This window comes from Peromyscus eremicus, chromosome 2 (genome assembly GCF_949786415.1).
Source record: "Peromyscus eremicus chromosome 2, PerEre_H2_v1, whole genome shotgun sequence".
Classification (NCBI taxonomy): Eukaryota; Metazoa; Chordata; class Mammalia; order Rodentia; family Cricetidae; genus Peromyscus; species Peromyscus eremicus.
Window position 1 is genome coordinate 156,650,971 of NC_081417.1, and position 23,844 is coordinate 156,674,814.

Consider the following 23,844-nt stretch of genomic DNA (forward strand, 5'->3'; position numbering starts at 1 on the left):
CCTTGAACTCACAAAGATCCACCAACTTCTGCCTCTCAAGTGCTGGTCCCTTAGCAGATTTTTTTTTTTTAGGTTTTTTTTTTGTTGTTGTTGTTTTTTTTTTTAAGGTTTTTCGAGACAGGGTTTCTCTGTGTAGCTTTGGAGCCTGTCCTGGAACTCACTCTGTAGCCCAGGCTGGCCTTGAACTCGCAGAGATCTGCCTGCCTTTGCCTATAGAGTGTTGGGATTAGCCACCACCACCCGGCTTGCCCCTTAGTGGTTTTTGAACAGGAACATGTACTCTCCCCCCAGAGTAGTACTAATGGAGCGTCCAGCAAGATGGCTCAGCAGAAGTGGTGCTTGCCCCTAACCCTGGTGACCCCATTCCACGAGCTGTCCTATGGCTTCCAAATGCACATTGACAAATTTACCTCAGCACACCCACACGTATACAAATATAATTACAAAAGAATTAGACTAAGGGAGACAACTGTATGGTACTCTCCTGAAGATGCCCTTTTTGCTTTTACTTTTTTTTTTTTTAATTAAAGATTTATTTAATAAATATGTATACAGTGTTCTGCCTGCAGGCCAGAAGAGGGCACTGGATCTCATTACATATGGTTGTGAGCCACAGTGTGGTTGCTGGGAATTGAACTCAGGTCCTGTGGAAGAACCGCCAGTGCTCTTAACCGCTGAGCCATGTCTCCGGCCCTGCTTTTAGTTTTTTTTTTTTTCCTCTGTGTAGCTTTGCGCCTTTCCTGGATCTTGCTTTGTAGACCAGGCTGTCCTCGAACTTACAGAGATCCGCCAGCCTCTGCCTCCCGAGTGCTGGGATTAAAGGCGTGCGCCACCACCGCCCGGCCCTGCTTTTACTTTTTAAAGGAAAGACAAAAGACATTTCTTATTCCAGAAGACATACCTGAGGAGTGATTGCCAAGTGTAAAATGCCTTATAAGGGTTATCCTTTAAATTCTTAGAATCTCTCCACTGGGCTGCCTTAACTTAAATTTGAGTGCTGTACAGGGACTCTGACCTTGGCCATGTGTCTCTCTTCTCTGTACCAGATACTCAGTACCTCCAGGATACCATGAACCATGTCCTGAGCTGTGTCAAGAAGGAGAAGGAGCGGACTGCAGCGTTCCAGGCCCTGGGGCTGCTTTCTGTGGCAGTGAGGTCCGAGTTTAAGGTCTACTTGCCCCGTGTGCTTGACATCATCCGAGCAGCGCTGCCTCCAAAGGACTTTGCCCACAAGTAAGCGTCTCTGGTGGGATTTCACCTTGTCCTCTGTTCAGCCGGAGAGTAAGCGCAGTCCGTCCACTGCACAGCCTAAGCGTTCCACAGCCATTGCTCTCTGAGGTATGACAGGTGAAGGGCAGTCCCTCCTCACTTGAGCCATGCTCTTCAGCTGCAATGACTGTGTACGTAGTTAGAAAGGAGGATGTCAGCGCATTCTCCAGGCTGGCTCTTTTCTCTGGCATTCAAGTCTTGTGTCGATAGAGCCCTTGTGGAGGGATCCCGCACTAGAACCGAAGAGATCAGGTGGTCATCTTTTCCCTTAGCGCTAAAGTGTAACAAGTCATCCCACCACTGACTAGATGAGCAAGACCTTTGGCATCTTGCCAGGTGGAGAGCCAGGCTGCCCTGGGAAGTCAGCGTCAATGGCGTTGCACTTTCCTGTTTCCCTGTATGTTTGTCAGCAAGGGCTGCTCCGCAGATTCCAAAGCCACCTGTCCTGAAACCCAGTGTTCTCATCATAGGGAGACATTTCTTCCTGTGGGATACCTGTACACTGCCCCCTGGTTCCTGAGGAGCACACCTCAGTTTGCTTCCCAACTAAGTACTTTGGTTAGCCCCCTATCAAGTATGATGCCTCTTCCTGAATTCAGAGAGAGCCCTTCTGTAAGACACAGTACTGCCCTCTGCTGGCGCAGTGTTTTCAGTACACCCACAGTGACTGCTGGGTTGGGTCCAGTAGAAGTTTGCAGTAATCTTTACACTCACTGTGGCCAGTGCTGCCTGACTAACTTGCCCTCCTGGCCGCAGCGTGTCTTTGAGGTGGGACATTATGACCGTCTTTATGTCTAAAGTAGCCATTCTGTTTCTCTGCAGGAGGCAGAAAGCCGTGCAGGTGGATGCCACAGTGTTCACATGCATCAGCATGCTGGCACGTGCTATGGGGCCAGGCATCCAGCAGGACATCAAGGAGCTGCTGGAGCCCATGTTGGCCGTGGGCCTGAGGTATGTGCGGAGGCCTGGGCCACCAGCCTCAGGAATGGGTCTGGCTTAGAAGAGAGAGGCAGGTTATTTGGCTATTAAATTGGATAGGCAGGCTAGCTCAGGCTAAACACACAGGTTGGTTAGGAAGCCCAGCTCCATCACTAGCTCCTGTGTGATCGTGACTCAGCTGCTTCTCTGAGCCTCAGATTTCTTGTCTGAAAAGAACAGTTTATGCTGTCTAGGATAGTTGTAGGGATTAGGGGAAAGAGTTCAGGAAATAGCCACTACTAGCTCAAGGCCTGGCGTATAGGGAGTACTTGGTAAGTGTGTGTGGCGGCAGTTGGTGTTATTACCGAGGAGACTGGCTAGCCTCCCAAAATGTCATTTCCTCCCCTGTACGGAGGATGGTCTCTGTCTGCTTCCTGGTCATTGACTGAGATGCTGTCTCTGGTGGCTAAATTATATTTTGTAAGGCAGACTGCGCCACGCCCTGGCCGCATAGTGGCGGACTGCGCCACGCCCTGGCCGCATACTGGCGGACTGCGCCACGCCCTGGCCGCATACTGGCGGACTGCGCCACGCCCTGGCCGCATACTGGCGGACTGCGCCACGCCCTGGCCGCATACTGGCGGACTGCGCCACGCCCTGGCCGCATCGTGCCTGCTTTTCACCTCCTCCTCCTCCTCCGCAGCCCCGCCCTCACTGCCGTACTGTACGACCTGAGCCGGCAGATTCCGCAGCTGAAGAAAGATATCCAGGATGGGCTTCTGAAGATGCTGTCCCTGGTCCTTATGCACAAACCCCTCCGGCACCCAGGCATGCCCAAGGGCCTGGCCCACCAGCTGGCTTCCCCTGGCCTCACCACCCTCCCTGAGGCCAGCGACGTGGCCAGCATTACCCTTGCCCTTCGAACCCTTGGCAGCTTTGAATTTGAAGGTAAGACATTACAGTGGCCCTTGCCAAAGTGTTGGGGTACTGTGGTCCTGAGAAAGGGGTGAGAGTATCTAGATTCCTGGGTCTTTAGAGTCGTCACCACAGAGCACTATATATGTAGTGGCTCTTCCTTCCCAGGCTTTACCTGTTTAATTCCTGCCCTGTGCTTTGTTTCATGATGTGTTTGGGGCAGATGGTGTTCAGGAAAAGCATGCATTGCTTCAGAAAAATAATACATCAGAGGTGGAAACCTCAGGATGGCACTCAGCTCCTCCTCACCTCCTCACCTCCACTTCTCACCTCCTCACTGACCTGCAGCCGGGAGGGGATTTATTGCTTTCAAACGTATGGCAGGGGTTTCTGGATACCTCCATTCTTGTGATGCTGTGATGTTCTATGTGGTTGAGTTTGGAATTCTGTCCCCAGCAGCAGGGTTCATTCTCTTCCCTTTTCCCTTGTGCCCAGGCCACTCTCTGACCCAGTTTGTCCGCCACTGTGCGGATCATTTCCTGAACAGTGAGCACAAGGAGATCCGCATGGAGGCTGCCCGCACCTGCTCCCGCCTGCTCACCCCCTCCATCCACCTCATCAGCGGCCATGCCCATGTGGTCAGCCAGACGGCGGTGCAAGTGGTGGCCGATGTGCTCAGCAAGCTGCTTGTGGTCGGGATAACAGACCCTGGTGAGTCTTATGACCGAGCAGGCCGGGGGTCCTGGGGCTCAAGGTGTTTGCATGGTCTGGAGAGAGCATCATCAGCATCAGTAATTTCATGTTTAGCTATTTCTCTGCTAAGGCATTAGCTTGGCTTCTCCAGCCTGCGGGTGTAAGATAATCAGTTTTTTACTTAATTTCTCTTTATTCCTATGAATAGATTAAGGTGCGGGGTGGGGGAGCGAAGATTAGATGAAGAAGTGTTTTGGAGTTTGTTCAATAGGGCAGTGGTTCTCAGCATGTGGGTCATGACCCCTTTGGGGTTGGATGATCCCATCATAGGTGTCACCTAAGACCATCGGGAAAACACAGATATTGACATTACAATTCATAACAGCAAAATTGCAGTTATGAAGTAGCAACGAAAATAGTTTTATGGTTGGGGGGGTCACCACAGCACGAGGAACTGTGTTAAAGGGTCGCAGCGTCAGGAAGGTTGAGAACCCCTGGGCTACGGTGATAGCAGTGGAGGTAGAGACTGGGAAGGGGGTGGAGAGATGGGACCCTGAAGAGCTGTTCAAAGACTTGTTTGCTCCTGCAGACCCTGACATCCGCTACTGTGTCTTGGCATCCCTGGATGAGCGCTTTGATGCCCACCTGGCCCAGGCAGAAAACTTACAGGCTCTGTTTGTGGCTCTGAATGACCAGGTCTTTGAGATCCGAGAGCTGGCTATCTGCACTGTGGGCCGACTCAGTAGCATGAACCCAGCCTTTGTCATGCCTTTCCTGCGCAAGATGCTTATCCAGGTAATGGGGTAACAGGCAGCAAGGATATAGGACCTCCACAGTGAGTCAAGAAGGAAGTGCTGAGGACAGGGACCGGGAAGAAAGATAGAGATACTTGACTAAGTCACATTTGGCACCAAGAGTCCACGTTTCCTAGCTTTGAGTTCAGTTCCAGTATGAGCTTCTTGGCAGCATGATGTGAGGCCTTCTTGGTCCCAGACTAACCTCTCAGGCAGCTCGTCTGTCTTTGTGGCAGGTCCCCAGTGAACCAGCATCCTGGCTTTCCCTGCATCTGCTGCAGGGTCTCAGGCTTCCTGCTCGTTCCTGTCTTCTGTTTTCCTTTTCTTGACAATGGTAGCCAAGCACAGAGGCTGTCCGCCTTAACCTGTGGGCATGACTCCACATGATCCTGTGGTCATTGCGCTTGGTCAGGGGTCACTGGCTTTCATTTAGTCATGTAATGTCTTGGTCCTCTGGAGAGATCCGGGTGGCCTTTCTGCTGCAGTCTAGGTCCTTGATTTTGTCTTCACCTGCCTTGTAAATTTCTTGGCTCCTGTGAACGATTCCTGTTCCAATTCCTCCCTCCTTGATATGTCCTCCCACATCATTTGAAATAGACATGTTGTGTAACACGTGAGGAACTTAAACACAGAATTTCAGTTTGTGCAGCTCACTGTAGGACAGTGTCATTTATTTGCCATAGTTCAACGTGGCTGCAGATGCGATCATCCGTTGACAAATTGGAAAATTGTACTTTGTTGACACTTCCATTTTCAGCCTCATGACTTCCTGCTTTAACTGCAGGCCTGTGTTGGGGTGCCTGTTGCTTCAAATCTTAAGACACCTAAGGCTCTGGGAAGGAAGCAGCCATTACTGAGCCTGCCAGCTCAGACTGTGCTAAGTTTCACATGGAAATATCTCCTAATGAGATCATGGGTTTGTTCATTCAGTCAGGACTTAATGCACATCTGCTCTGTCCCACGTAGAGCTGTGTGCTGGTGGTGTGTCGGTGAGCAAGCCAGAAACAGTTCTTGTCCTTGGAAAGCTCATATTCAGCCAACAGGCCAGCTCATTCCTGATGCTGGAGAATGTGAAACGCCATCAGATGAGTTGACCATGTGCTGAACTTAACCCATGAAACTTAAAAAAATAAATACATAAAAATTTAAAAAATATTTATCTAGACTATGTAGGGGGATTAAAACCAGGGCCTTGTATGTATTAGGAAAATGCTATCACTGAACTATACCCCTAGCCTTTAAACTCTGAAATAAGGAAAAATAGTTTGGGTATAGATTATTCCAAATTGAATTGTGCATCTTCGTGTATTGGTGAGTGCCTTATCCTTTTCCGGTCTGCGGTCTAGTCACTGGGTGCTGGTGGATGTCACAGTGGTACAAATGGCTCTGACTCTAGCTTGGTCTACACTACACCTGCCAGTTGTCCTCTGCTCCCTGGGGTACATTCCCTGCAGCCAGCCAGCATCCCGCGGGTCCTTTCTTGTATTGCTAACTACTTACTTACTGCTGTCTCCTGTCACTGGAGAAAACAGGCTATTGAGGGAATGCAGAATCAGTTAGCCAAGTCAGCAACTAAGCAAAATGTCTTCATTCCCTGCAGACCATCTGCTGGACCCCTGACTAATTGGGCTTTGTGGTGTTCACCTCAAGCATGCTTACATTCCCTTCCCTCAGCCATACCCAGAAGTCTGTCTGGAGGACTGCCAGTGTCTACTTGATCTTGAGCTCACTGCTGTGCTAGTGTGTGGGGGTGTGAGAACAAGCCTGTCAGCTCTCTGCAGTGATGCCTCAAGATGGACCTCTAACGCCTCCTTCATCTAGATGTGTCTGGGTCAGCGTGGAGGTCTAGCTCTCCTTTGATTCCTTTGTCCTTATTTATAGACTCTCTTGGTGATTTTGTGTCTGGACAGAGGGTTTTCCCCGGGAGCCCTCTCTTCAGTCCCTTGTCTGGCAAACTGTACTCACAGCTCTAACGGGTGCTCCTTCTGCAGTACCGTGGGACTTTGTACTGCTGTGACTGGAGAAGGGACAGCCAGGGCTGTTCTGGGACCTTACAGATCCCCGTGCTTGCTGAGTGTGCAATAGAGACTTGTGGGAGTCAAGTTCTTCTCTAGCTCCTGACACATTTCCCTCTACACAGTTCTCTCGGTTTTCCTCTGCCATAGTGTGTCACCTTTCTTCCCTGCAGATTTTGACAGAACTGGAGCACAGTGGCATTGGGAGAATCAAGGAGCAGAGTGCCCGCATGCTGGGGCACCTGGTCTCCAATGCCCCCCGACTCATCCGCCCTTACATGGAGCCTATTCTGAAGGTACAGCCCAGCAGAAGGCCAGACTGGTATCTGTCTTACCTCTATGTTTAGGAGATGGAGTGCTTCAGCACTGCTACACTGAACCGGGTCAATCATCCCTTTGGGCCAGGCTTGGGAACAAGGGCTACACATAGCGCCTTGAGTTAGAGAGTGCCAAGAAGCTCACTAGTTGTGGGAAAGAGTTTGGAAAGGAGAAGTAGGTAAAGAGCATGTGTACTTTCCCCAAATGAAGAAAAGTGAGCTGTAACACATGAACACGGCCTTGGTGCGAAGATGGTATTCATGTGAAGTTAGTTTTTCATGTCTAACACATACACCGCTGGAGGGATGCTAGACAGGCAGAGTTAAAAGGACATGAGAAACATCTTCAAATCGTGGTGCTTCCTGGAGCATATACTGGGCTTGTGTTTGCTTTAGAGAAAAGCTTGGAAATCCACAGTCCAGAGACTCCTAGGTTCATAAAGCCTAGAAATAACTTAAGTGTGACCTAGGGGGTCCTTGGAGGGCTCTTCTTTTGTTTGTTTGTGTTCTGGTGTTAGGGGTTGAACCCAGAGCTTTGTATGTACTTGGGAGCTGTGCTGCCCTCTAGGGGTAAGATAGAGCTCCTGTAGATTCCAGTCCACACATTTTCTCATACCTTCTTCTATAGGCTTTAATTTTGAAACTGAAAGATCCAGACCCCGATCCAAACCCGGGAGTGATCAATAACGTATTGGCTACAATAGGAGAACTGGCTCAGGTGAGGGGCTGCTGCTTTTCCATGGGTGGAAGGAAACTCTAGCCCTGGGGGAAGTCAGAGTATTCTTTTCCTCTTTCTGGTTTTGTTTGTTCTTATTTTTGTTTAGAGACAGGGTCTCACTGTGTTGCCCAGGCTGGCCTCAACTTCTAGCGTTATTATAGGTGTAACCCACCATACCCTCCCAAAGAATGTCTTCATGTCATAATCTCTGCCTGCCATTGTCTTTTCATTTTGCAGGTTAGTGGCCTAGAAATGAGAAAGTGGGTTGATGAGCTCTTTATCATCATCATGGACATGCTCCAGGACTCTTCTCTGTTGGCCAAAAGGCAGGTGAGTACCGATGTTGCCTGAGTAAGCAGGCAGTCCCATGGGACCAGGAACCAGGGACTGGTTCCTCTCTCTGTTCATTGTAGTGTGCCCAGTCATACATAGAGCATTGACAGATGGTAAGTGCTTGACATTTTCTATGAATGTGGAAGGAGAAAAGAATCTCAGAGCAAGCCTGGGCTCTCCTCCTGACCAGTCCCCTGCAGTTGGTATCCAGGCTGAGCATCACCATTTCCTCCGTATGGAGGAGAAAAATGCTGTCTGCAGTCTGGTCAGCTCCTAGAAGGAGGAAGCAAGCTCGGACACCACCTGTGGAGGCAGTCAGCTTCCCCTCTCCCTCCCCAGGCACTGGAGGTTGATAGAGGAGTAGTCTAAAGTGAAGAACAGTATTAATTTCTTCTGTAGTTCCTGGTAGTCATTCAGGATATGAAAGGAGAAAGGTGGGAATATGCTGTACGGTGTTTGTTTGTTTTTTGAGACAGCGTCTCACTCTGTGGTCAAGGCTGGCCTGGAACTCACTGTGTAGGTAGAACTGACCTCAGCCTCCCTAGTGCCGAGAGTACAGACGTGAGCCATGACACCCATCTCTATTCTTTACCTTTTGATCCTGTGATTGTAGGTTTGTGCTTGCTCATCTTTTTATGCCCTGACTCTAGGATTCCTATTCATGCTTCCAATTGGCTCTGGCATTTCATTTTATTTTTCTCGATACAAAGAGTATACCTGTGCTTTCTTTTCTTGTACTGGTTCAATGAACATGTTGCCTTTTGTCCATTCAGGTGGCCCTGTGGACCCTGGGACAATTGGTAGCCAGCACCGGCTATGTGGTGGAGCCCTACAGGAAGTATCCCACTCTGCTCGAGGTGCTGCTGAATTTCCTGAAGACTGAGCAGAACCAGGGCACACGGAGAGAGGTAGACAGCATGGGTGCCTGGTCTGCAAAGACTTGACTAAGACAGTGGAGAGAGGAAGTGATAGCAGTGATGTGCCCCATACTGGGCTGGGCCTGCACCCTGTCTCTGCTCTGTTGATGGAGACAGCCGTTAGGGTGTGAGGTGTGGAGTAGGAGAGATGTGCCGTGAACCCTGTTGTGATCAGATTTTGGGTAAGTGCTTACCTTCTTTCCCTCCCTACCCAGGCTATCCGAGTGTTAGGGCTCCTCGGGGCTCTGGATCCCTACAAGCACAAAGTGAACATCGGCATGATTGACCAATCCCGGGACGCTTCTGCTGTCAGCCTGTCAGAATCCAAGTCGAGTCAGGATTCCTGTAAGTCGGAAACATGAGAGACTTGTCAGGTCTGGACTCACAAAACCCTTCCTGGCCAGATTAGAAAGTGCTGGGTCAGATAACTGAAATGATAGATACTGAATCTCTTGACAACTTCTGAATGCTAGGCCTGTAGTCCCTGAATCCAGCGGGGATGCTGGACCCGATACAGCCAAGTCCTCATGTCTGCCCACAGTCTTTGTCGAGGGTTAACAGGCTGAGTCTCCATTACTCAGGACACCAGTGAGGGAGGTGGGATCACCCTGACACCCTGTTCATCTGTTGCTCTTGGTTAGTGCCTCTTTGTTGTCCTTGGTATTCCCTGGCACTCGTGGGAAGGGAGGGTAGTTCTTTCCTTCTCTGGTTTATTTGAGGGCAGTCAGTACATAGAAAAACCAGTAGCGCCCATGAGTCCTGGGCCCTATTGTTTTTGCTCCCAGTCTGACAACAGAGACCCATTGCCTTTTGACAAGCCTGAGGGTCTGGGAAAGGAGATGGAGTATGAGTTTCTAGTCTTAGCCCACCGTCCACTGGGGGAAGCCCGTTTATGAAAGTGAAGTTAACAGTGTCTCTCCACTGTTGTAGCGGAATGTGAACTTCCCAAAATTAAACTGTTTGTTCCCAAAAATCTCTGTAGGTACGGTCATTTTGTTTTTAAGCCCTTCTCCCTTCTGGGTTGAGGTGCACCTTGTTATTACACTTTGGACCTTGACCATCAGGAGCAGAGGCCAGGCCAGGTGCTGTGTTCCTCAGTGTGGCCATCAGCCTCTCACCTGCCCACTCTTGCCTCCTCATTGCGTGTCACTGTTCCCAGGACAGAGTCTTTGCTCTTCAGAGTTCAGCATATGCCTGCTAACTGTCTGCATTCCCTGCGGGACCAGCCAGCTGTGGAACAGATGTTTGCCTAATCTAATTCCCTTTATTTTCATTCAGAGGAGTAATTATTTTTATTGATGGTTTCAGCGATGAAGTTGTGAACTGTAATGCTGAGAAGCTGTGTTAAACCTGCAATTTAAAGAAAACCCATCATGTACTGTTTTAGGCTTTAGTGGTTTGGGTAATAGAAAAGCCAGAATGGGTTTTGCTCCTGACGGGGAGAGCCTATTCATCGGTTCCTAATAGCCCCTGTGTTCCCTATTCACAGCAGTGTCAGAATGCAGCAGAGAGAATGTATGCATGCTAATGTCTCTGACGGGGCTTTGTTTGCTGTTAACCATGCTTAGCCTCACACAGAGTCCTGTCACCAATACTTATGACTCTCTTTGTCACCTTGTCCTAGCTGACTACAGCACCAGTGAAATGCTGGTCAACATGGGAAACCTGCCCCTGGATGAGTTCTACCCAGCTGTGTCCATGGTGGCCTTGATGCGGATCTTCCGAGATCAGTCCCTCTCTCACCATCACACCATGGTGGTTCAGGCCATCACCTTCATCTTCAAGTCCCTGGGGCTCAAATGTGTACAGTTCCTGCCCCAAGTCATGCCCACGTTCCTTAATGTCATCCGGGTCTGCGATGGGGCCATCCGGGAAGTAAGTACATTCACCTGCCCTGCCCGCCTCTGCTCTGCACCACACCATGTAGTTCTGCCCATGCCTCAACTTCCTGACAGCACACTGCTTGCTGCTGAGAACAGTGCCTCTCCTCCCTTAGCTTCCGGCACCTGCCTGTATAGCTGGCTCAACCTGTTTTCTGCTTCCTCCCCACAGGATAGCTAGAAGATGAACAGCGTAGTGGGAAGGAACAGCATTGTCCTCAGTAATGTAGTTCAGGTGTGGAATGGACTGCAGTCTAGATTTCTGCCTGCTTCTTCCTGACTAGATTTAAATCACACTGGGTTTTTATTGTTTGTTTGTTTTTAGGATTTATTTTTATTCATTTTAATTATGTGTACATGTGTTTGTCTGTGAGAGGATATGTACATGTGCCCAGAGAGGCCAGAGACATTGGATCCCCCGGGACTGGAGTTACAGGCTTGTGAGCCTCATGGGGTTGCTGGGAATCAAGCCTGGCTTCTCTGGCAAAGGTGTGCTCTTAACGACTGTGCGGTTCCTCTAGCCCCAGCACGGCTTTAATTGAACCCGGGGCCTCTGACCTGCTGGACAGGGACTCTGTCTCTGGCTATATTCCTCACCCTTTGCAACTTTTTTTTTTTTGGTTTTTCGAGACAGGGTTTCTCTGTGTAGCTTTGTGCCTTTCCTGGATCTCGCTCTGTAGACCAGGCTGGCCTCGAACTCACAAAGATCCTCCTGCCTCTGCCTCCCGAGTGCTGGGATTAAAGGCGTGCGCCACCACCGCCCGGCCACCCTTTGCAACTTTTTATTCTGAGATAGGATCTCAGCAAATTCTCTACACTGACTTTGAGCTCTGAGCCCTGGTAGCCTTAAATTCAGAATCCTCTCTCTTTCTTCAGCCTCCCTAGTAGCTGAGATTACTATACTACTAGGCTCTGTGAAGGCAAGGCAGAATCACACATTTTTAGTGACAGTTCTGTATAGCTGAAGTTGTAGAATTCTTGGGTCTAATGGTATCAGTTTGTCCCATGCATTGGAGCATGTGGTCAGTGTGGCAGATCTCTCTGCTGTAAGATTTCCCTCCTTGCTTTGTGTTTATAAGTAATCTGTGAGGTCACTCTTTGGACTGTGACCATGCTGTTCCTCAGCTACCTTTCACCCAGTGGCTTTAACATTCCTTGGTAATCCTTGAGTCAGGTGCTAAGCTGGTGGTCATGACTTTGTAGAGTTCTGTGGTTCCTCTGCTTTTACTGGCGAGCCTCATTCTGAAGTTGTCCCTTTCCTCTCTCCTTTCTTGGCTCTTTATTTCCTCTCAACTATAGAATATGAAGAGTGGTTCCATGACGTCTGTACTCATGCATGGTGTGTGTACTAGCAACACACTTCACTCTGGGGATTCGAGGCAGCCTCCAGTTCTTGCTAGTCCTAGAATGCCCCGAGGGTGTGCAGGTGGTACGGTTCATTGTCCTTCCCTCTGTGACCATTACCAGTTCGACATATATTTAAAGGTGTGCTGTAACTTTTTATAAACTGCTTCCTGACTTTGTGTCTGAAGTACGGAAAGGAGATATATATATATATGAAAGAAATAAAAAAACCTTTTTGGGACAGGACCTCTCTGTGTTGCCCAGCTAGTCTCCCTCTCCTGGGCTCGCGGGATCGTACCCACCCAAGTAGCTGTGGACTTGAGTTGTGAGCCACCATGCCTGGCTTGCAGTTCACTTTTGTGCATTGTTCCTGTAATTGTCAACCTCATTAAATTCTTATTAACTCTGTTGGCTACAAATGCTCCCAGATTTTCATTCTAGATAATTACATACCCTGAAAAAGAAGGGAGTTTGGATAGTGTTCATTTTAAACTATAAATCATTGATTCCTTTTTTGGCTGCATTGCTGGGTCGCCACTGCAGTGCTGTTTCAGAGGAAGGAGAGTGCAGCTCTTTACTCTTGTTTCTGGTTTTCATGCTGACTTTAGCTGCTACTGTGTTTTTACTACTTGTTACACCTGTAGCATATACTGTAGGGTTTGGGCTAATGCTTTTTAAAGTTTTTAATATTCCTTATAGTCTTAAATTATAGGAAGGTTTTTTTCTTTTTAATCTTGAATGATATTGAATTTACCAAATGCCTTTTCTTTGTTTTAGTAATCATGTTTGATTCCCCTTCAATGTCTTAGTGTGTTGCATTATGTGGAAATAAGTTCTGATGTTGGAACACATCCACATATCCTTTTGTTAAAACCACTTTGGTTGTTATAAATTTTTAACCTATTGATACTGCATGTGATATTAAATTATGAATTTTTGTATGAAATAGAATTGATCTGTAATTTTTGGAAACTGCAGGCTCAAGATTGATTTAGCTTTCTTCTCGTCAGGAGTTCTTACGACTGTTTTGGTTAGCTTTTTCTGGGAAACACTAGCTTTATCTAAGTGATGACACTGTCATGAAGATGCTTTCACTGTTTGCTTATATTTCCATTTGTTTTTGCAGGGGGTTGTTTGTTGGTTTTTGTTTTTCAAGACAGGGTTTCTCTGTGTAACAACTCTGGCTGTCTTGGAACTAGCTGTGTAGACCAGGCTGGCCTCAAACTCAAGAGATCAGCCTGCCACTGCCGCCCAGCTCCCTCTTTTTTGAATACAAGGCATCTTGTAGCACAGACCTGCCTTGAGCTTGCTGCATAACCAGAACACTTTGATTTTCCTATCCTCTTATGTCTACCTCCTGAGTGGTGGGATTACAGATGTGTGCCACCAGTCCCAGTTTATGCTGTGCTGGGGATGGAACCCAGGGCTCTGTACATTCTAGACAGGCATTCTACCAACTGAGCTATGTTGTAACTCATGTGTGGGTTCACGGGGGTCTGGAAAGAAGACACAGAGGCACTCTAAGGATGATTTTTAGCCTTTTCCAACTGCAGGGGGATCAGCCGCTGGCGACTGACTCACTGTCCTTAGCAAAGGGCCTTTTTATTGTTAATCCAATTCACACCTTTAGCAAGTCAATTCCATATACCAACACCTCTTATCTAAGCTGCCCAAAGAGACAATGCCAAATGCAGATTCTCAGTTAGGAGACATCTTGGTTTGCTGAGTTTGCCCCCAACCTAGTTCTGCATAGGCTTTGCACCTTTAGGAAACTCTCAGACAAGATTGACATGTTTCAGAGGGAAGGTATGAGACAAAAGGTAGCAGTCACAGAGGGCAGATTAAAGCTAGGTGCTAACACCCCAGAATGAAACCAGCTGCAGCTCTGCAGGAACTCTCCCTACAGAGCTGCATTGGCAGACCTGTGCCTAGCTTACTTCACTCAACGTAATACCTCCGGGGGTCATTCATCCTGTAATATATATTAGTAGTTTGCTACCTCCTTGCTGAATAACAATGAATTTTCGTTAATGTTCAAAAATAAGTCCTTTCTATGTTCTGACACGACGGTTTCTTCTTTCACCCTTGAGTTGTTCAGAAGTAGGTATTTTATTTGCACACTTAGAAGGTTTTAAATTTCTCTTTTTGGTATCGATTTCTAAGTTAATTGCATTGGGTTTGTCGTTCTTTCATGTTTGCTGAAGTTGCCTGAATGGTTTCATTGCTTCATTGATTTTCACAGATTTCCTGTGTGCTTGTGCTCGTTCCTGTTACCAAAAGATTTTACATACGTCATTAGACTGTGCTCAGATTGTGTGTGTGTGTGTGTGTGTGTGTACATGTTCATATGTATGTCAGTGTTATGTCCAGATTGCGGGGACCCCCAAAAGACCACCATGGAGACCGGATCCCATATGTAAAAGAAGCAAAGAACCTTTATTTTCAAGCTCAGAGCTTGGACTCTCTGTCCAATACAGCCCTGAGAGCACAGAGCCCAGGCCAGAGCCCAGGCAGGGTGGGGTTTTTATCGAAGCAGAGGTTTGGGGAGGGAATTTCCAGGGTTCAGGACCCTGATTGGCTGACATTTGTCTAGAGGTATAGGGAATGTTTGGAATGTCAGGTATTTCCTCTTAGATGCAGACCCCACTCGGTGGGATCAGCTTACGGCTTTTCCTGGGTCCAGAGGTTGCCTGCCAGAAGCTGTGTCTGGGCCTCTAAGCTTGTCATGGCAGCTGTGTGGTCAAGCCATTTTTGGGACCCCCCACACGTTAGCATGTTTGTGGGCACACGTGTGAGGTGCATGTTTATGTGTGGGCACTCGTGTGGAGGCCAGAGGTTGCTATCAGATATCTTTCCCTCTCCATTTTGTATGTTGAGGCAGGATCTCTAACTTAAGCCCAGCGCTCACTGATGTAGCAGGTGTAACTCGCAGCTTGCTGTGGGATCTCCTCTGCCTCCCAAGCACTAGATTGAGGTTGGCCCGACGCACTTGCTGCACATTCATGGATGCTGGTGTTCTAAAATCCGGTCCTTGTGCGAGCACTTTGGCCCACTGAGCCATCTCCCCAGTCCTGTGTTCTTGTGAAGTTTTTGTTTGCTAAATCTATCAAATGGGGACAGAGCAGAGGTCAAATTTCCTTGCTTAGTGTGTGTTGTTGGTGTTGCATTACTTCCCTGGGGGTGTCTCTTTCTGTTTATCTGAGAGAGGGACAGCAGACCAATGCAAGAGTTCCCTCCAAGTCCAGCGTGGCAAAGCAGTGGAGAAGCAATGGGTGACTTAGGCAGCTGTACCACCAAAGACCCCAGTGTAGTCACAACTCAGGCAGTCTCCCTGTCTCAGGTTCTCTGAGCTTCTTGATTCTTGTGAGCATCTTGTGAGTTCCAGGAGTCTCCCTCCGGGAGGGAGAGTTTCAATCCGGAGGAAACAATGTGCAACAATTCGTTTTTCATACTTTCATCAGTTCTCATATTTACTTATTTTTACAATTGTCTTTATTTTTAGTTGGGTGTATAGGCGTGTCTATGTGGGTATGCCCACTTGAGTGAGTGCAGGTACCCAAGGAAACCAGAAAAGGGTGTTGGATCCCCTGGAGCTGGAGTTACAGGTAGTTGTGAACCAGATGATGTGGTTGCTAGGAACTGAACATGGGTCCTATGTGAGAGCAGTATCTGTTCTCAACCACTGAGCCATCTCTCCACCCCATCTTAAATATTTTTAGGATTATGGGGGTTTTTTTTGTTTGTTTGTTTGTTTGATTGGTTGGTTGGTTGGTTGATTGGTTTTTGTTTGTTTGTTTTGTTTTTTTCAAGACAGGGTTTCTCTGTGTAACAGTCCTGGCTGTCCTGGAACGTGCTTTGTAGACCAGGCTGGCCTCGAACTCACAGAGATCCACCTGCCTTACCTCCCAAATGCTGGGATTAAAGGTGTGCACCACCACTGCCTGGCTAAGATTATGTTTTTAAGTACATGGAAATATATCTTTCTAGTAAATTGAATCTTTCATCATTATGCAGTGACCCTAAAGGGGCTTGAATACTACCCTAAAGTTTATTCTGCCTAGTAATGTAACTATCCTCCTGTGATAAGTGTGTCTCTTTCTGTCCTTTTACTTTCAACTGTCTTCTGACTTTGGTTTTTGCCTAGTCCCTTGTAGATATAATATTAGGATAACTTCCTAGTCAAACTTGAAAATCTGGGGTATTTTTCGTTGTTATTGTTTTGTTTTGGTAGGATAGGTCTTTGTATGTAAGCCCAGAGTGGCTCCCAGCTCTCCATCATCCTGCTCCAGGTTTCCAAAGGACTGGGATTACAGGAAAATCTGCCCTTGAGTCAGTGCGTCTGGTCCAGCTGCTGTCATTATGGGTCTGTTGGAGTTGGGGTTACTTCTGCCCTTAGTACTTTCTTGTCCTGTAGAGGGCTACTTGCTTGATTTGTCTTTATTGATTAGACTTTTGTTTTTATATTATCTTTTCCATTTACTATCAGTTACCTTTTGTTTGTTTTTCAAGACAGGGTTTCTCTGTGTAGCCCTGGCTGTCCTAGAACTCACTCTGTAGACCAGGCTGGCCTCCAACTTAGAGATCTGCCTCCCTAGTGCTGGGATTAGAGGCGTGCGCCACCATCCTTGCTTGTGTTTCATATTCCTACTTTGATTTCTGTAAGCATCTTGAACAGACTTACACTGTCAGTGTGATGAGGCTCTTTTCTCTAAATCCTTGTTTGACCCAATTCATTGTTCTTTGTCTCTCTGGTCCCTTGTGACGGCCCCTTTCTGGGTGTTTTGTGGCCACATATCTTCATTTAGACACTCCCTGAAGCAGTACTGGAACATCTGTTCTGAAGGAGCGGAGAGGAGCAGTTGTGCTTTGGTTCCCAGGCCACCCGGGTAGTTAGCCCGTTTGGGAGGAGGCCTGAGATAGTCAGCTCTTCCAGGAGAGTTTTCCACCTAGACCTCATGTTGAAACTGGTTTGTCTGCTTTTGCCAGTAGAAGGAGCTTTTCTTTTGTTTCATTGGAATTCACTGTTTCTCTTTAGATGTATCCCATTAAAGTTCTGGGTTATCCAAAACAATTTGATTCTGATGATTTGTTTTTTTTAATGCATTAATTTCCAGTTTTCATAGTGGGAGGATTCAGAGATTTAGTCTACCATGTGTTTAGGGAACAAAGTCATACACACACACACACACACACACACACACCCTGTATTTGCAGGGGCAGAGGAGGTGTGCATGTCTCACAACACACATGTGGAGAGCAGAGGACAACTTGCAGGGGCATTGCTTCTCTCCTTCCTCCCTGTGAATCCCAGGGATTAAATTCAAGTCCTCAAGTGTGGCAGCAAATGCCTTTACCCTCGGAGCCACCTCACTGACCAAAACCTTTGTATTCTTTCCTGTTAATGTTCAAGGGTTTTGTTATTTTTATATTTAATTATGTGCATGTGTGTGTGTGTGTGTGTGTGTGTCTGTGTTTGTCTGGGTGTCTGTGTGTATGTGTCTGTGTGTCTGTGTGTGTGTGTATGTGTGTGTCTGGGTGTCTGTGTGTGTATGTGTCTGTGTGTGTGTGTCTGTGTGTGTGTGTGTATGTCTGTGGGTGTGTGTGTGTCTGTGTGTGTCTGTGTGGGTGTGTACACATGAGGGCAGGTGCCTTCAGCATTCAGAAGAGGATGTTGGATGCTCTGGAACTGGAGTTGCAGGCAGCCATGAGCTGCCCAGTGTAGGTGCTGAGAACCAAACCTGGGTCCTCTTTTTGTGCAGTCCCTGCTCTTAACCACTTAGCAAGCCAGCCTCAGCCCAGTGTTCAGGGTTTTAAACAAAGAAAAAGCCTGTGGAGGTGTTGCAGGAATCTCTCTGGCATAAGCGCTGTGACACCAGTGAGCGTGGAAGAGAGATGTCGCCAGTGGACCGAAGCCAGGACAGCTCCTGAAAGGCTTCTTCTATGTCGGGTCCACTTGTATTCTCACTTTGTACTCGAAACTCCAGAGTAGGGGCGGGCAAGCAAACAAGATTCTACAGAGCTTACTTGGCAGTCAGCAGCTTGTTAAGGGCAACCACCAATCGTTTCAGCTGTTTCTCCAGGTCATTCTGTCCCAGGTAGCAAGTGAACTCCTACTCGGCAAGTAGGCGGTGCTTTAAGTAAATCACCAAATAAACCAGGAACTAATCGTTGTCTTTTCTCCTTTATTCTACTTCAAAAGAATCTAAGGGAGAAGAAAGGTGGTGGGCCCCGAGTCTTTCCTCGTGTGTGAGGCAGTTGCACCCCTGCTTTAGCATTAGCTATCAAGCTTGCCTCCCTGGGCATGACCCGGAACCAGGAGCCTCATTCCCTCTTTCTCTCTAGTGCTTTCCCGACCCCTGCTTCCCCAGTACCCTGCTTTGCCTCTCTCTGGCTTAGGTTTTCCATCTTCTTTCAGGTTCTTAGAACAAATTTAGCTGACGTGCCATTTTATCTAGAGTTTCCTGTCCCTTGATCTTTTTCTTGAAAGTGCCAGCAATGATTCCACGAGGGACATGCTGAGTAGGCGGCTTGCTCTGCTGAGTTACCCTGAGCCATGTGGTGCTGGGGTTTGAACACTTTAGCAGCCATAGGGTCCCTATTAGGAACTAATGCAAGGCTGTCTGTGGACCTGATTCTGTGTGTCTTGTCCTCACTTCTGCAGGCAATGAGCTCCAAGAGTGCATAACTTAATATTTTATTTGTTGTGATAGGATCTTGCTAAAAAGTACAGAGTACCCTTGAGCTCACTATGTAGCCCAGGCTGGCCTGGAACTGTTGATCTACCTGCCTCAGACTCCTGAATACTGTGAGCACAGGCATGCTGTTGTCACTGTTCAAAGCAATAAATACTATTTTACTCATCCCCAACTGACCCAAGCTTCCAAATGAAGAAAAGAATAAAATGCATGTTTCTTTACGGCCTTGTTACTGGAGAGGAACAGACAGAGCTGTAAAGTCCTGCAAGTCACAGGAGCTTCCTTACCTGAGCCTTTCCTGGTCCCTGGTTTACTTAGTGGTGGCAGCTCTTCTGACAGTTTTAGGATGCCACCTGCTGGGTTTGGTGGCTCACACCCGTGATCCATCCCAGGATGTCAGTCTAAGGCAAAGGCCAGCCTGGGCTACAGAGTAAACCCTGTCTCAAAACTCAAAAAACAACAGCAACCAAAAATAATAATTAAAAATGATACTACCCTAAATAGAATCTCCTCACTCCTATCCAGTCCCGCTCCAAGTTTGCTCCTCATTTTGGCTCACATTTCTTTGAGATATCTCAAGACCTAATTGAGAGCTGGATATAGTAATGGCATGTCCAAAATTCAGTACTTGAGAAGTGGAGGCAGGAGGATCAGAAGGTCAGGGACACCTGGCAGTGGTGGTACATTCCTTTAATCTCAGCCCTTGGGACACAGAGGCAGGTGGATCTCTGTGAGTTCGAGGCCAGCCTGGTCTACAGAGTTGAATTCCAGGACAGCAGGCTGTTACACAGAGGAACCCTGTCTTGAAAAAACAAACACAGAAACAAAAGATTATCAGGGAAACTTTAGCTATAGCAAGATCAAGGCCAAATCTGGGCTACATGAGACACTGTCTCAAAAAAAAAGTAATTGATTTATTACTAATAAATTGATTATAATATCCACAATGAGGAGTTTATGTTTATTTTATATTTATTTATTGAGACAAGGTCTCACTGTATAGCTCTGGCTGGACTATAACTCACTATGTAGATCAGTCTAGCCTTGAACTCTAAAAAAACCCACTTAGCTCCAAGTCTCATGAGTGCTGGGATTAAAGGTGTATACCACCACACTCATACTTTGGAAAGTAAGTTGCAGCAAATTAGGACCCAGTCACATTTGTAGTTGGCTAATAATTTCATGCCAGGTTTGTTGTTGTTGTTTGTGTTTGTTTTTGTTTGGGGACAGGGTCTTCTTTGTTGTACTGGCTGTCCTGGAGTTTGCTATGTCAACCAGGCTGGCCTCCAACTCACAGAGATCCTCCTACCTCTGCCTCCCACATGCTAAGATTAAAGATGTGTGCCACCATTACTGGCCTTATACCTATTTTTTTTTAAGTCACTAGTGATTCACAAAGCTATGCTCCTGACGGTCACGCCACACAGAACAGAAAAGCACCCCACTCTGGTGCTTTCCATGTGTGGCCTGGGGTAGCACTTGGGATAGTCCATGACTGAAGCACTGCTGTCTGCAGTTTCCACCACAGAGGCAGGCACAGGAGGGGACAAGGCCCTGTAAGCCACCAGTCTGGCCATGAGCTCCTGCCATCTGGTGACTGGCTGTCCTAGTGTGTAATATCCTTCACTGCTGCAGGGTTTAAGTCTCCTGAAGCATACTTCAGTAGATGAGATGCTGTGCACAACCCCAGAGTTGTCTTTGCTCATCGCTCAGTAAGCCTGTGAGTTCTGCATCCTTCAGGTGCCAACCTGTTATCTCTTGTCTCTTTCAGTTTCTGTTCCAGCAGCTGGGGATGCTGGTGTCCTTTGTGAAGAGTCACATCCGCCCATACATGGACGAAATAGTCACCCTCATGAGAGTGAGTAGAAGTTACTGCTCTCTGTTCATCTGCATTTGGGTCAAGGGATTCCCAGAAATTAGTTTAAATTACATGGATATTTCCTTCACAGGTCACTGTAGAGCTGTTACACTGACTGCAGAGAATAGGGCTCTCCAATGAGTGTATTAGTCATTGGGGATTGATGGTGCAGGCTCCCAGCTCCCAAGTACGAGAATATAAGTATGAAGTCTGAAGAGAAATCCTGAAATAATTATTCTGCCAAAGACGTTCTTGAGTTATTTGCCTACACGTAGCAAAGCAGTTTCACTTCAATATTGCAACAGCACTTTCTTATTCCCACAAAAGCCCCTCTTCTTACTACCCATAAACCCACAGCTCAGGTGGGTTGGGAATTGTTTTTTCCTAGGCCTCTGAAGTATCTGTCAGACGCTGAGTAACTAGGTGAAACTTTGCCCTGCAACCTCCAAAGACATAAATGTCATCTGACTTCAGTGGCACCCAAGGAGGGGCTGGGGCCTAGCATTTCATAGAATGCGTTAAGCAAGTGCTAGAAGATACCCAGATAATAGAAACTGTTTTCTACTGTCCTATGGGATTTAAGTGATTGTGTGGGGAGGGTTGCTTTGTAGTTAGCTTGGCAGAAGCAGCAGGGCCAATATCAAAATGTCTCACTTCCCCAGAGGAACTTCCCAGCACCTGGGTTCAGAACTGAACAACCCCTACATGTATAAATCATTAAAAGCTGCTGTGTTCCCATTTTCTACCGTGGGGGACTCAGTGCAGGAAGAGTTAGGCCAAATGCTTAACTGCCCAGTGGATGGCCTTGGGGAAGGGAAGGCAGGAAGGAATCAGTGTGCTCAGGGTAGGAAGCTGAAGGCCTCTGAATCACCCCCACCTCCCTCAAAGAAGTATGACCAATGCACAGGGATTCAAGGAGGGCCTCGCCCGTGGAATGCAGCTTTAGTTCCGTCCCAGCGGAGAAGACGGAGCAGGTGTTCTTCCTTTGGCTGTTGATCCTGGACATTTTAATGAGCTCCCTCGAGTCCAGGAAGAGAACAGTCTGTAAGCAATGATCTAGCCCACATCCCCAGGCAGACTGCTGGCATCTGAGTAAAGAAACCTCTGTGAAGAGCCCGTGGTAATAGGTTGAGAAACTCGGCCTTCTCTGAAAACAGCAAGTGCAGTCCAAGTGAATGAACATAAGACAAACCAGGGCCTACAGACTGCAGTGTTATTGCTGAGAGTAAACAGGTTTTCCAGAGAGTGGGGTTTTCAGCAGACAGAAAGTTTAGGCAGCATTTTCTAGTGTGGTTTCCCCTTGTTCTTCCTAACTGCCCGTGTGCATTGTTCAGACCCTGGCTTCTAGGGGAAGGACTGCAGGAACACAGCATGGAGGAGGGGGGCACCCAACACCTGGGAAGTGCAGTGTCGACTGTGACCGTGGCTGTGGACATGTAGTGAGAGGAAGATGGGAAGACGTCATCTGGGCAGACATTCATTACGTTTTTGCCCTTTTTAGCAAATGAGCGCCTGAGTCTCCCCTCTGTCTCCCCTCTGTAGGAATTCTGGGTCATGAACACCTCAATCCAAAGCACAATTATTCTTCTCATTGAGCAAATTGTGGTGGCTCTTGGCGGTGAATTTAAGCTCTACCTGCCCCAGCTGATCCCGCACATGCTGCGTGTCTTCATGCATGACAACAGCCAAGGCCGCATTGTCTCCATCAAGGTGAGCAAGGTTCCCAGCCTGCTCAGAGTCCGTGGATGATAACTGAGCTGTGGACCCTGTTCTGGGTGACATGCTGATATGTGCCCAACAAGACCAAATTCCAGGTACAAGGACACCTAGCACTGGCAGTGTCTTTCTGGAATATTAACAGTCCTCTCTTTATTAACTTCTATTTTGTCTCCTTCGGTGGGTTGCTCTTAGTAAAGGTTCATCTCAAGCCAGCCGTATGATTTAGCACCTGATCTACATCAGCTGAAACAAAGCAGAGAAAGCAAAGTAGCATGTACTCATAAAATAAGGAGAAAGAGGCACCAAAAAAGAGTGCAGTCCAGAGCCATTTGGCAGGGGCTCTTCAGAATCCCCACAGAGCTTTGAGAGTTTGTTTGTTTTTGTTGTTGTTGTTGTTGTTTGTTTTTTCAAGACAGGGTTTCTCTGTGTAGCTTTGGAGCCTGTCCTGGAACTCACTCTGTAGCCCAGGCTGGCCTCGAACTCACAGAGATCCACCTGCCTCTGCCTCCCGAGTGCTGGGATTAAAGGTGTGCGCCACCACCGCCCGGCTGAGTTTTCCATATACTGCCCAGCCGTGTCCGGGCTACTCGATGCCTTTTGTGTTTCTTTACCACCACGCTCTTGCTCACTTTGCAGCTGTTGGCGGCGATCCAGCTGTTTGGTGCCAACCTGGATGACTACCTGCATTTGTTGTTGCCTCCGATTGTGAAGTTGTTTGATGCCCCTGAAGTCCCACTGCCATCGAGGAAGTAAGCACCCTGTCTTAGCAGGCCATCTTGGTGGCTTTCATTTCTGCGCCCATTATTAGTTCAGAAATGTCCCGGATTGTGGGGATCTTGTTGCTGCCCTCCTGGTGTGTAATGTTTTGGATTCATAGCACCCACAGTAGCTCGCAGCCATTCCTTCCCGTTCGTTCCATCAGGGCTGTAGTTAAGCAGCCTTCAGCTTGCACTCGTTGTAGGGCGGCGTTGGAGACAGTGGACCGCCTCACAGAGTCCCTGGATTTCACTGACTACGCCTCCCGCATCATTCACCCTATCGTTCGAACGCTGGACCAGAGCCCGGAGCTGCGTTCCACAGCCATGGACACGCTCTCTTCACTTGTCTTTCAACTGGGGAAGAAGGTAAGATGGGACTACTGAACGGCCCATGTTATTGTGCCTTGTTTGTGAGGAAAAACTTGAGAACTCTCTAGTTGTTAGGACATAGGTCAGTGTGTGGGTCTCGGCCACTCTTGGAGAAGACGAAATGATGTCACTTGTTATTCTTCTCCTTCCTGTGTTCAGCCAGTTTGAATTGAAGCCCCTGTGTAGGCTGAGTGTCGTTCTAGAGATTGCAGAGATTAGCTGGGGGTGGAGTGCCTCCCGAGCCAGTGCGTGGAGGCCTGGGGTTTGTCCCCAGTACTGCATAAAACTCAGTGGCACCTACATGCTGGGGAAGCAAAGTGAGTCACACTCCC

The 23,844-nt window shown here is 47.8% G+C and overlaps 1 protein-coding gene across 1 annotated transcript in view; it reads left to right on the forward strand.

The window, feature by feature from the left end:
• The window catches only part of Mtor (mechanistic target of rapamycin kinase), a 114,939-nt gene that overhangs the window by 15,353 nt on the left and 75,742 nt on the right, over positions 1-23,844 (forward strand). Inside the window, exons 9-23 of the mRNA XM_059255372.1 lie at positions 1,047-1,233; positions 2,092-2,220; positions 2,891-3,135; positions 3,598-3,813; positions 4,385-4,590; positions 6,778-6,900; positions 7,550-7,639; positions 7,877-7,969; positions 8,746-8,880; positions 9,105-9,234; positions 10,514-10,764; positions 20,580-20,666; positions 22,209-22,376; positions 23,022-23,134; positions 23,347-23,509. Of these exons, the coding sequence (XP_059111355.1) occupies positions 1,047-1,233; positions 2,092-2,220; positions 2,891-3,135; positions 3,598-3,813; positions 4,385-4,590; positions 6,778-6,900; positions 7,550-7,639; positions 7,877-7,969; positions 8,746-8,880; positions 9,105-9,234; positions 10,514-10,764; positions 20,580-20,666; positions 22,209-22,376; positions 23,022-23,134; positions 23,347-23,509 (2,336 nt within the window). The remainder of the gene's footprint in view (positions 1-1,046; positions 1,234-2,091; positions 2,221-2,890; positions 3,136-3,597; positions 3,814-4,384; positions 4,591-6,777; positions 6,901-7,549; positions 7,640-7,876; positions 7,970-8,745; positions 8,881-9,104; positions 9,235-10,513; positions 10,765-20,579; positions 20,667-22,208; positions 22,377-23,021; positions 23,135-23,346; positions 23,510-23,844) is intronic.